Source organism: Sorex fumeus, unplaced genomic scaffold (genome assembly GCF_029834395.1).
Source record: "Sorex fumeus unplaced genomic scaffold, SorFum_2.1 ptg000003l, whole genome shotgun sequence".
Taxonomy (NCBI): domain Eukaryota; kingdom Metazoa; phylum Chordata; class Mammalia; order Eulipotyphla; family Soricidae; genus Sorex; species Sorex fumeus.
The window spans coordinates 5,321,362-5,334,482 of record NW_026606060.1 but is presented as its reverse complement, the minus strand read 5'-3'; the positions used below and the strand labels follow the sequence as shown (position 1 = coordinate 5,334,482).

At 52.9% G+C, this 13,121-nt stretch overlaps 1 protein-coding gene across 1 annotated transcript in view; it reads left to right on the top strand.

Moving 5' to 3' along the window:
- Positions 1 to 8,415: 8,415 nt before the first annotated feature.
- Positions 8,416 to 13,121, top strand: part of EPAS1 (endothelial PAS domain protein 1) — a 90,882-nt gene continuing 86,176 nt past the window's right edge. The window contains exon 1 of the mRNA XM_056114777.1: positions 8,416 to 8,934. Within this exon, the coding sequence (XP_055970752.1) occupies positions 8,909 to 8,934 (26 nt within the window). The 5' untranslated portion in view covers positions 8,416 to 8,908. The remainder of the gene's footprint in view (positions 8,935 to 13,121) is intronic.

The window sequence follows — 13,121 nt, the reverse complement described above, 5'->3', positions numbered from 1 at the left end:
GAGATAGTACAGGGGAGAGGGTATTTGTCTTGCATGTAGTTGACCCAGGTTTGATCCCCAACATCCCATATGGTCCCATTTGGTCCCCTGAGCACACCAGGAGTGATTCCTGAGTGTAGAATAAGAAATAAGCCTTAAACATTGTTGGGTGTTGCCCCAAAAACAAAGAAAAAAGGAAAGGAAGAAGGAAAGGGAGGAAGGAAGGAAGGAAGGAAGGAAGGAAGGAAGGAAGGAAGGAAGGAAGGAAATCTAAAAGTTTTGTGAGAATTGGGCTGAAAAACAAAGGTAGTTGTTCTTACAAAGGACTGGAAAATAGTACCTGGGAAATTACCAAACTGCCCAGAGGAGAGATGTCATGTTTGGTCCCACAGGGTTACTAGAATATATAGGAAAATACTGTTGTCCTTTGCCTTCATAACTGCCATAAGGGCCACGGGGTTATTTGAAACAATTCCTAGTGAGAAAGCAGAACTGTCGTGACTGAAAGACAGGGGTCAAACTCTCTCTCTCTCTCTCTCTCTCTCTCTCTCTCTCTCTCTCTCTCTCTCTCTCTTTCTCTCTCCTGCTCAGTGTTACCCTCATCCTCAAAAAGCCCTGCCAGCATCAGTTCAGATCAGTTCAGATGTTCTCAGAGCTGCACAAGCCACAGTCAGCTGGAGACCTGAGATACAGAGAACTAAACCTCAATTCCCTGGAAGGGTCTTGGCATCGTTTCTGTATCCCTGCCTTTTGTTCTGAGGACTCAAGGCCTATCCCCGGCCCACCATGTTCTTCTGCCTCTGCTTTAACTCTCAAATTCCTGCTGACTCCAAGATCTAACTAAAATGTCCCCCTCCCTGCAAGCTTTCCCCAACTCCCGCTCCTCCCAGCCATCCCCAGGCAGACAGGGTCATTCTCCATCCTGAGCTCCAAGAGAGACAGGGGTTTAACTGCTTACTGTGGTATGTTATCTGTTTACACGTCTATCTCCAAGAGGAGACTGTGAGCTTCAGAGGGCTCGGTTGGGTTTGATTCATCTTTCTAATCTGTGTTTCAAACACAGAGTTGAACTGGACGAGAGGAGCATGGACTGGACACAGTGCCTGGGGAAGAACAGGAGAACCACGGGGCCGGGCCAGAATACAGTGGGCAGGGTGTTTGCCCTGCATGCGGCTGACCCGGGTTCGATCCTCAGCACCCAGGATGTCCCCTGATCCCTGCCAAGAGTGATCCCTAAGTGCAGAGCCAGGCGTAAGCACAGCTGGGTGTGACCCCGGAACAAGATAATAGAAAAATGAATGAAATTGAATAAGTAAGATTAAAACATACACCGTAGGGATGCCACTTTGTAAACACAATCATTTTATTTCCTATAGCAAGCACTTTCTAATGCCTATGGGTCTTTCTGGGCTGGAGCAATAGCACAGCGTGTAGGGCGCTTGCCTTGCACGCAGCTGACCCGGGCCGACCTGGGTCCGAGTCCTCCGCCCCTCTCAGAGAGCCCGGCAAGCTACTGAGAATATTGCGCCTGCATGGCAAAGCCTGGCAAGCTATCCGTGACATATTCGATATGCCAAAAACAGTAATAAGTCTCACAATGGAGACGTTACTGGTGCCCACTTTAGCAAATTGATGAACAATGGGAGGACAGTGCTATACAGTGCTATATGGGTCTTTCCAGGGCTCTTTCAATTGTCACCTGAATGACTAACCCTTGGGCATCTGGGCCTTACTTTGTACTATTCCCTATGCCTGACACTCTGGTCCCACTGGGTGGCATGTTGGAGTTTTTAGGACAGAAGTGACCTCTCTACTGTAAGTTATTATCTCATCAGGATCTGTTTTAATGTAGCCCAAGAAGACATATTTGGGATCACTGATCTGCTTTGCTATCAAACTGCTAATCAGATAAGACACGCTGTCTCAACTTTTGTAAATGTCTATACCTTTTCCTCCTAGCGTTGGGGTAGATCACTGAGCACTTTAGGCCCGCAAGGGGGGTTCATGGACCGGTTCTGAGGGACTACAACCCCTCTAAAGGAGAGCAGAAGCAAATTCTTGGCGTTCAAAATCTTAAGCATTTACAGGCACATTCTCAGCATTGCATTCCTGGTTTTCTTCAAAGACAAAGACAGACAGAGGTAGCCATACTCAAGAGAAGAAAAACAAAAGCTTTAAAATCGAGTTTGTACAGTAACTTGTTTATTTCTTGGCACTAAAGATGTTTCTGTGTGTGTGCATGTGTGTGTGCGTGTGTGCATGCATGCGCACACAAATGCATTTTGGAATATGTTCCTGGGTGCTTTATAATCTTCCTAATCACTGTCACTGTCACTGTCCTCCCGTTGTTCGGCGATTTTCTCAAGCGGGTCCAGTAACGTCTCCATCATGAGACTTTGTTGTTACTGTGTTTGGCATATCATATGGAATACATCACGGTGTGGGCGAGATACTCTTGGTAGCTTGCCGGGCTCTTGTAATTGCTCTATATATGATGCATGCCACTCAGCTATAAGAAAAGATGAAAGCTTGCCCTTTGGGGCGGCATGAATAGAACTAGAAGGGGCTGGGCTAAGAAAAATAGTCAGATGAAGAAAGACAAACACCCATATCTCACTCATGTGGGGCACAGAGAGAAAAGGCAACAGACAATGGCAATGAAAACAAGCCCTTCATTGCTGACCACAGAACTGAGAGTATTAAGTTCTGAGCAGGGAGTGATGGAAAAGGTCCTCTAGACAGAGATGTGAGAATAGTATCACTTTAGTGATGGGATAGTGTGAAAATAGTGCACCCCTAAAACAGAAACACATGTACTTTTGGAAACCAATTTTTCATCAATAAAAATTAAGTGAAATCCCCTGAGCTCTCTTGTCTAACAATGACACTACAGAAAGACCCAACGTCAGTCCCCAGAAAATTGCAGATATAACTGACCTTTACATACAAGTCAGTTAAGACATGCTGTCTCAACTGTTGTGAATGTCTGTAGCTTCTCCTCCTTTCTTCTCCCATTCTCTGAAGAGCATGTAAGCCTCAAAATCCAACTCCCAGGGACCCAGAAGTTTAGTGCCCTGTGACTGCCTTTCTCAGTGAACTCAGGTCCAAAGTCTCAGTCCTCTCTTGTACATGTTTCAAGAGTGCTGCTAAGACAGAGCCTAGAAGGTGCCAAGAGTACAGTGAACATTCAACAGATGCAGATCAAGTTAGTACTGCGTGGGAATGAATGAATCAATCAGTCAATGAGTCGGCCGAGATTCTTATCCATAAGGAACAGAAATGATCTCTAGTTGGCTTTAAAAATCCAATCCACTTCAAAGTGTTCTGAATGGAGGCTGGAGCAGTAGGACAGTGGGTATGGCACTTGCTTTGCATGCAGCCAACCCGGGTTCAATCCCCAGCATCTCATATAGACCCCTAACCCCCACCAGGAGTGATCCTCAAGTGCAATTCTAAGCACAGCTGGCTTGGAGACAGGAGAGATGGTGTCAGCAGCTAAAAATTTTGACTGAAACTTTAAATTCTTCATTGCATACACATTCCTACATTCATTTGATCAGCAATTACTGAGTAAGCATTTATACCAGTTATCCAGCGAGACACTGAGGATACTAATTTATTCCCCACCTAATCCCTCTGTTCCTGCCCCCTCCTTTCCCTTCATCCTACACTAGCCTGTCTTGCTCCCTCTTGAGTGGGGAGGACAAGATGGAAGGGAGTTTGTTGTTGAATTTTTAGAAACTACTGTATCACTGTCATCCTGTTGTTCATCGATTTCCTCGAGCAGGCACCGGTAACGTCTCCTTTGTCCTAGCCCTGAGATTTTAGAAAGTGCCACATTCGAGGTTCTTTCAGGGTCAGGAGAATGAGACCCATCATTGTTACTGGTTTTTGGCATATTGAATATGCCACAGGGAGTTTGCCAGACTCTGCCGTGCAGGCAGGATACTTTCGGTAGCCTGCCAGATTCTCCAGAGTAAGAACTAAATAATAAGATGTCCTGTGTCCATAGAAATGACTATGGATGTAAATTCTCCATGGGTTTTTCTGGACACAGCAGCTGTTTACTTCTCTGATATATTTGTGAATTCCTTGCTACTCTTATGTCCTTTCAAACTTCAACCAGCAGAGCTCTAGGAAGACCCTCCTTTGCATACACCACTCATAATCTCCCCTCAGCAGTGGCCTCTAAGGACACCCCCATTTTTCTCTGCTGAAATCTCCTCAAAGAGGCACACACAGGCCCAGAATCCCATAGCAAATCCTAACATGGTCATCCTTCCTCTGGTTTCCACATTTGGCCTGCAGACATCTCATTTGGGATTGGACTTAGTGATTACTGCCCTGGACTGAAAGATAAATTCCTGCAGGTACTGTTCTAAGGTCCCTGCCACCACCCTCCTAGCCCTAGGGCAGCCAGCACCGGGGACTGTCCAGCACCCATTCCAGGCACAACCTTTGCTCCGTGCAGTCCTGGAACTGCTTCAAAGGGCCACGGCAGTTTAGCTCTGAGGGGGTTGGTTGAGGCCATTGTTGATGCTGTCTTAAGCCCAATCCTCCCCCTGCCCGACTCCACTTCCATCCATTCCCTCCCCTAAATGCTGATTTCAAGGCTGTCCCTCAGTGCTCACATTCAGGCAATCCAGCCTGAGGCAGACATCGCTACCCTGATGTAGGTGAGAACTTGTGACGTGAATGACAGTCTGGTTCCCTGAGCACCACACATCCGCCTGAGTTCCTGGAGCTCCAGGAAGCAGGGATAAAACTCTCTAAATCAGGGCCTGGAGAGACAGTACAGCCTAGGAGGGCACTTTCCTTGCACTTGGCCAATGTGGTCAGAATGCCGGCACCCCATTTGGTCCTCTGACCCTGCCAAGGGTGATCTCCGAGGGCAGAGCCAGGAATCAGCCTGACCACTGCGGGGTGTGATTCCCAAACCAAAATAGATCAATCAATCAATCAATCAATCAATCAAACTCAAACTAACTTCCAGTAGGCCCAGGGTCCTGGAGAGGATGAGAAAGAGGGTCCTTCACCATCTATGATGTGGGAAGGGATTCTAGGCTGCTGACATTGCTCCACTCTGTTCCCCATCATCGTTCCATGCACTCCCCTTGAGGTGGGGATTGGTTGCAGCATGTGGAACGTCTTTCACCCATTTTCTTTTCCTGTTCTACATTTGCACAGCAGAGCCTGGCAAGCTACCCGTGGCGTATTCGATATGCCAAAAACAGTAACAATAGTGGGTCTCACTTCGTGTTCCTAGAGCGAGCAGATGCCATTGAGCTACACTAACACGTGACAGGGACGAATGGAGATGTTACTGGTGCCTGCTCGAGCAAATCGATGAACAACGGGAGGACAGTGCTACAGTGCTACAGTTCTATATTTGGGAGTGGGTGGGGCATGGGGCACCTATTAACTTGGGACCAAGGTTGAAAGGGAGTTAGGAAAGCATGGTTTGTAGTGGCTCAAGTTGAAGTACGAGGGGAGAGGGGGAGGCGTTCTCGCCCAATCCATGTCGTTCTCTGTCATCCAAGTTCCAAGGCTGTTTGCTGGCTGGAGATCACGTCTCTGTGATGGCACTGCTGCTTGAGCTTTCTTCTTGCTCAAGGGGCTGCATGTCCTCCCAGTTGGCCATCACTCCCATATGCATGTGAGTCTCCTGCCTTGAAGATGACACCCAGCTTCAGGTCAGACAGGTGAGGCTTCTCTGCCTCCCAGCAGAGGCTGTGGCCTTTCGCTTTTTCTACTTTTTCTCTCCATCTCCGCCCTCCACCACTAAAGTCTTACACTTAATATTTAGGCAATGTGATTTTGCCCTCAATTTTTATAAATTTTTTTCTAAGACAATATCAATTATTTGTTAATGAAAAATAAATTGGGGGGAGGTAGGGGGGTTGTCACGACCACTCTACAAGGTACTTGTTGGGCTTTAGAAGCCTTAGACCCAAACAACGCTGGGGAGGAGCAGCGGGGAAGCGTCCCTTAGTGGTGCTCTCTGCTGCCCCCTGTGGCCTAAGTGGCAATGTCTCTAAAAACTGGGCAAAAAGTCCCAGGATCCAGCCTCACTCCACCAAGGGAGCTTTTCTGCTCTCCTTCTTCTTAGCTTACAAAGTAAACTAGGACCCTCCAGCCACAAGTCTGCATCCTACTCCCCTTCCTGCAAAGGCTGAGCAGAATCTGGGGGGAAACCTGACGGCATCTTCGGGTCCTGGTGGCTCTAATCAAGACTGGCCCCAGTTCTTCTGGGAAATAGAAAGGAGTCTTGGTGAATCTCTCACACCCAAGTCTCATGGATTTCTTAGCTTGAAGAGCTTTCTTTCGGAGGACGAAAATACCAGTTAGAAAGAAGGGGAGGCTGGCACAGGCTGGAAGTTGTACTGATTGGTTGACGTGTTCTTGAATGCTACTTGACTTTTCCTCTTGTTTTGTTTTTAAATATCTGAAAATTTCATAAGCTCACCCCCACTGCAACGCGCCTGTGGGTGGGAGGTGTTGCTTTGTAAAGCACAACCTTACAAGGCTCGGAGGGTTCTTGTTCTGGCAGGGAACGGTGCTGGGCACGTGGCGGCTGCCAGGGCACCTGTTTCTTCTTCCTATCCAGCTCTAAAGGGCTGTAAGTAAGCCGGCTCCGGATCCAGAGAACTGGGCCTGTTTAACGTGACTCCTCAGAAAGAAAAGAATGCAGCACCTAGGTCAGTCTCAGGGAAGAAACTCCACAAGTGCTCACCTCATTCCTGAAGCCCAGCAGCTCCCAGCATTGGTTCCCTAGAGAGGCTTGTCATTTTTGTTGGAATCACTTGACTGCTGAATGTGAAGGTCAATGTCAGAGGCTGTACACAGGACTCAGAGTCTCCAGCAAGATGAGGAGGCATCTGGTTCCCAGCACTGCGGGTTTTCTGCCTCTCTGTCCTGCAAGGCTAATTCTGCTTTCCAGTCCCTTCCCAAGGGCTCCGGAGAAGTAGCTCCATGTCTTATACTAAGCACAAAGAAAGATACACGCTTATATTTTAGAGATGACAAACCAAATTCCAAGAATGTAAATGGTTTTTTCTTGACATTTATTTCACCAGGCAGTTGTAAAACTATGTAACATTAAATTTATCATCTGAACCGTTTTTGAAAGAGGCCCAGACAATACTTAAATACATTCACACCGTCCTGGACAGTTCTCTACAAGTTGTTTTTATCTTGCAGAACTGAAACTCTATAACCATCAAACTCCAAGTCCCAGCCTGGGGACCGCCCCAGCCCTTGGTAGCTACCCTTCTACTTTGTTTCCGTGCATTCGAGGACTTTAACTTCTTCAGATGGGTGCAGACAGCCCAACTTGTCCTTTTGTCGCTGGGTTATTTTATTAACATAAAGTCCTTAAGTTTCAGCGTAGATTATTGTCATGAAAAATGTGACCCGGCTAAGAGGTACCTGCACGCCCTCCTCTAATCTCCAGCAGTGTAGGGGTCCTCGCTTGTCCTTTCCCGAGACGAGCTGTGTCCCTTCTGCAGCGCAGGTGGGTGAAGTTGGGGTGGGCTGCGGCGCCTATGGGAAACTGAGCAAAGCGCCTGGGGTTCGGCGCAGGTGAAAAGCAACGCCAGATCGCCGAGCTTCAGCGACAAACCTCTTTTGCTCTCAGCTCACCCCACACCCACGGGGCAGCTCCTCCTCGCCGCCACCCCTCCCCCTCAAATCCCAGAAACACGCCTCAATCCCAGAGACACGGAGCTGACCTGCGATCCCGTGATTTAGAGACACGCTGTCGAGTCCCCAGATCACCCTGGGAGCCAGGCTGAAATGTCAAATTCTGCACCGGGTGGGACCCGGCGGTGGTGTCCGGCTGGCTACTGGCTGCAGTGTGCACGCAGACCGGGAGGCTCAAAGGGCCCGCCGCAGTCCCGCCAAAGCCAGACCGGCCCCCGCGGCGGCCCGGGGAGCATCGGGTACCCGCCGCGGGGCCGGGAGGAGCGGTGGCAACCGTAGCAGCTCGGGTCCGCTCTAATTCCTCCCGGACTCGAGAGAGCCGGCGGTCCTGCGACCCCATCCCGGGCCCTCCCTTGCTCCCCATCAGCAGGTGCGTTCCGTGCCAACGCGCGCAGCCCGCGGGGACCCCCGGAACGAGCTCCGACGGGGGCTCCAGAGTAAAACCCCAACAAACGAGCGCGCGCGAGGCAGTGCGGCGAGCGCGGGCGGGCGGGCGCGGGACCCCCGGAGCTCGGCCGGGCCGGGGGCCAAGGCCCGAGAGCGCTGCGGCAGGCGGCGCGGGCGGGGCGGCCGGGGTCAGGGCAGAGGCCGCGGCCGCGCGTCCCCATTGGCCGGCGCGCAGTGGGCTGCCCGGGCGCGGCGCGGGGGCCGGGGCGGGGCTGGCGGGAGACGCCGCCCCCCCGTGCGGCCGGGCCCGCGCCCGCCCCGCCGCCCGCCGGCCGAGTTTTTAAAGTGGGCCGGCGCCCGCGCCCGCTGGACAGTCGGGAGCGGCCAGCCGCACAGCTCTCCTGAGCCGGCCGTACAATCCTCGGCAGTGTCCTGAGACTGTATGGTCATCTCAGCGGCGCGCGGGCCATTCTCGCTCTCCCGTTCCCTCCCTCCCCTCCGTTTTGATTTTGGCTTTTAGATCCAGCCAGGTGACTCGTTCGGGGGAAGGAAAAAGAAAGGACCTCGGGCTCCCCGCCGGCCCCGCTGAGCTCCGCGTTGACAGCCTCCTCCCACTGCGTCCCGACCCCGCCTCCCGGGCAGGTTCCTTCCCGTCACCTTTCTCCACCCCCGGCCCCCGCACCTAGCCAGCTGCGCGCCAACTGCCGCCGGACTGTGCGGGGCGCTCGGGAACGGCCCGCGCCGCAGGGAAGTGGGCGAGGCCCCCCGAGGAGACAGCGGCTGCAGCCCCCCACCGGCCGGGGAGCCCAGGTGAGCGGCGTGCCCGGCGGCCACGGCGACGATGACAGCTGACAAGGAGAAAAAAAGGTAAAAGGGCATGCGAGCCGGCGCGGGACGGCCGGCCGGGCGAGCGACAAGGACCGCGGGGCTCAGAGGTCGCCGAGGCTGGAGGATCCTGGGTCGGGGGCTTGGAGGGGCTCGAGGGACGCGTTGCTACGGAGGACTCGGACCCCCGTGCGCGCCGCGCCGCCTCGAAAGCGGGGAAGTAGGCCGTGGAGGTCGGCGGTGCTTCTCGGGGGTCCCTTCCAGACCCTCCCGCCCTCCTCCCCCGCACCCAGCTCGCTGCCAGCACGCTGAAGCGTTTCTGCGCTCACTCCACGCGCGCGGGCCAACTTTCTTTCCACTTTGCCCGGGATCTCGCCTGCAGAGTCGCAAGCATCCACACCTTTTTTTTTTTAATTCCCCACCCCTCCGCCCTCGAGGACCCTAGGGGTCCTTCCCTGGGCGCTGGCTTGTGCCCTTGCTGCGCCCCTAAACTGGCCCGGGGCAGGAGAGCGACGCTGGGTGCGTGCGCCCAAGGAGGGGTCAGGGCGTAGTAGCGCGCGCTCTTCCACCCCCCAGACCGCGGGTCCCTGGACCCCAGCGGCGTTTGGAGAAAACCACTTTCCTGGCTCGGTGGGAGAGTGGCAGGTGTCGCGGGGTGCGCGGACGGGACGGCGCGAGCGGGCTCCCAGGGCCGGTCTCGGCGTCTCTCCTCCAAGGGGATAGAGAAGGACAGCCACGACCTGCCGGCCTGCCTTCGAGAGCCGGTCGGCACTGGGTGAGAGGCAACCACTGGCCGGCCTCCCGCCCCCTCCCGGCCGCTCCCGACCCGGCCAGGCCCGGCGCCCTGCCGGCTGCGCTGTAGCGCTCGGCTTGGCTGCACGCACCGAGTCGGGCGTTGCGGGCCGCGGTCCTGAGCGCTCGGCTGCGCGCAAGGCTGCGGGCTCCGGGTCGCTCGGACAGCGGCTCGGCTGCGGGTTCGGGTGTGCAGTGGGACGCGCTGCACCGCCTGCGTCGTGGGAGACCGGGGTGGGGGTGGGCACTGGCCCCCAGCTGGGGGGCTCAGCATGGGACTCGGGCTCGAGGTTGATTTGCTCGTGTCCCGATTCTGCTGCGGGACCCGAGCCAGAAACCGTGTATCCTCCGGGCGAGAGCGGCGGTTCCCACCTCGGGGCACCGATAAGGAGGGTTTGATAAACGCGAACGAATCGCGCCCGTGCTGGCCGGGCGCCCGGGCCCTCCGCGCCCAGATTGCTGCGGGGGAGGGGATGCAGCCCGCTTGGCTCCCTTTTCCCGGCCGAGCTCCCCCTCCGGCGTCACGGTGGCGCCCCCGAGGCCAGAGCCGGGTGAGGGAACCTTGGCCAGGCTGCCCTGGGTCCAGAGGCTGCAAGCGAACGCCCCAAGCTACCCACCCGCACCTGACCTGTGTCTTTTGAGGGTAGCGAAAATGAGAAGAGACTTTTTAGAATTGCAGCCTGATTTTTTTTTTTTGCAAAACCAATATAGCCGTGCACCGTCACCCCAATAATAAGGACCGATCGAAACGGCCAGTCGGGCCAGCTCCTTTACGCGCGCGCTTTGGGCTCCAGGGCGGGCGAGGGGACTTATTGTACACTTGACAACCGAGCCGATTCGGGCGTTTCGCAACCGCGGAGGTGGGATCTGGTGCGGACCGGGGCTGAGGTGCGAAGCGCCAGCTGCTCCCGTGCGGCCGGGTGCCGGTCTGTATATGAACCGGCGGAAGACACTTGGAAGCAGGGGAACGTTATTACGACACAGCGGGCTGTCCTGTCTCCTTCGCTGGAAGACTGGCCCAGAGATAGAGGCGAGCAGAGAGGGAGGGCTTGGAGGGCGGCATTGCATAATCCAACTCCGACGTTTTCCCGAGAGAGCGGCCTCTTTAAGAAGCCCAGGAGGGTCAGGGGCAGTGCCCCGAGGCCGCTGCGGGTGGGGCCCGGAGCTGGTGGCCGAGCCCCGGGTGTCTGGGCGACTCCGGCCTTGATTTGTGCTGTTGTTGACTGGCAAACTGCTTGTCCCCCTTCTTCCGGAGGTCCAGTGTGGCACCTCCCCATCCGCGCTGGGCTGATTGCAGCGGCCACATAGTCACTCTTGCCCCTCCAGCCACTGACCTGCAGGCTCCTTGCCGAATAAGGTGCGATCAACTTCAGCGAATCCAGAATGAAGCCGTGAGCCCCAGTACCCTGAAGTGGCTCTCCTGGGCCTTCCCTGAGAGCTTCTCAAGCCCGGTGGGCCGTCCGCCCAAGGGGTTTTGCAGAGTTCTTGAATTGAGTTCCTTTCTGTACACCCCAGACGTTTCTCCCCCTGCCATCCCCCCCCCCCCCCCAAGGCAGGCCTTTCCCCGGGTTCTAACAACACGCCTTCAACAAATGTATAGGATTATTTTGCTTTGATTATGTATACCTCGATGGACTTGTTAATGTTTAATAATAAAGTGTTCGCTTTCTCAGCCGTGGCTGGCTTGCCCTGATGGACGGTACCTAAGAGTGCCCTTTTGGTAGTGGTGGACATTCTTGAGAGACGGGGTCAGAGAGAGACTGACCGGACAATACTAGTTCCACTTACCTCTCAATCTATCTCTGCCAGGAGTGAAGTGGAGGTCACTTTAAGCAGGATCTTGGATTCTTTGAAGTGCTTGAAAGTGGCTGAGTGACTGGCCACCTGATAAACAGTTTCAGCGGCCCTTCCTCGGAGAGAAGAGTTTTGAAATCCTGAGGAACAGGGTTTAGCTGGACAGAAGAGAGGTCCTTGGAAAATCAGGGATCAAAGTCTCGTCCCAAAGCCAGACCCAGAGCCAAGCATATTTCAGGAAGACTTAAATCATGGTGTTCAGTGTGGGGGTCACTGGCTCAAGAGGAGTTAGACGCAAGGAAATGTTCTGAGTTAAAATAAACTAGCTAAAATAGAATCAAACTTCGTCTTTTCCCAAGTCTGTAGGGAAAACAGACACGCTTGGGTCACTTTCCCCTCCTTGATTTTGGTGTATTTACAGAAATACTCCTTCCATGTTGGATAATATTTCCCTTGTATTGACCAGAGTGCAGAGATGGCAAAAAAAAAATGATAGAACTTATTATAGTTCTGTGAATTTAAAATTTAATTCTCATAGTTTTCATGAAGTGCGTTATAAGTATTATGGTTGGGAGTTTTTCCCGGTGCCACTGATGTTTGGGGTGAGTTTTTGAAGAGTACATGAAATCATCTAGTCAGATATTCATCATTTTGATGAAGAAACTAAGGCCAAGAGAAGTGGTTTATTCAGTCACCGGGAGAGGTTGTGCTGGTGCAGGTTAGAACCCTGAGCCATTACTTTAAATTAAGATGTGACCAGAAATAGCCCTAAGGCTTGACAGTAAGGATGTTTTTGGACATTTTGGAAAGTGAAGATGATTTCTAAAGTCTTAAAACTCCCTCTCCTCTCTCCCAGCAAGCCACTGAATCTATCTAAAGGAGCTTGAATCTTCTAGACTATTCAGTTGCAGCCTGAATGATTCTCTTTGCATTTCAGAAGCAAGGTTGGTGCCCATTCCAGGGTCTGGATGTTTGGGAAGTATGAATAAATTTTTTATTGTTAATAGATTGTTTACTCTCCCTTTATTTCACTTAGGGTAAAAAAAGAGTACTGGGGGTGACCCTCATAAACAAAATTAGTACAAGGACTGTGTCCTGGGCAGGGTAGGGGAATGGAGTGGGGGCGGGGGGGGGGGGCGGGGAACGAGCAGAGAGGATAGCTTGGAGAAGAGGAAAGCTCGGGTCAGCCCGTCGTCTGGCCTCTTCAATTTGATTCCGGTTTTAAGTGGAGTTGGCATTTTCACTAGGCATGAAAACCATGGACACCTGTTCTACTTAGTTTATTCAGATTGTGAATTAGTTCCTCCTCCTCTGCATGTGTGTGTGTGCGTGTGTGTGTGTGTGTGCGTGCGTGTGTGTGTGTAGAGTGAGCCTCAACTCCCTAGAATTCTGATGTGTAAAATATGTCTAAATAGAAGGCGTAAGTTAGAGAATTCTTGGTGCTGCGTAATTTTCACCCTACATCTGAAAATGTTTGCATAGAATTGTTCACCATTTAGGTTTTGCATTTCTCGGGAAGTACCTTGAGTACCATTTGCTTTTTCTGCTTTCCCCTCATCTGTCCCATATGTCAGCACCAGCTTTTCTTTTCTTTCTAGCCAAGTGCAGCTTCCTGTTTGCCTTTAGTCCTGGCCATCACTGAT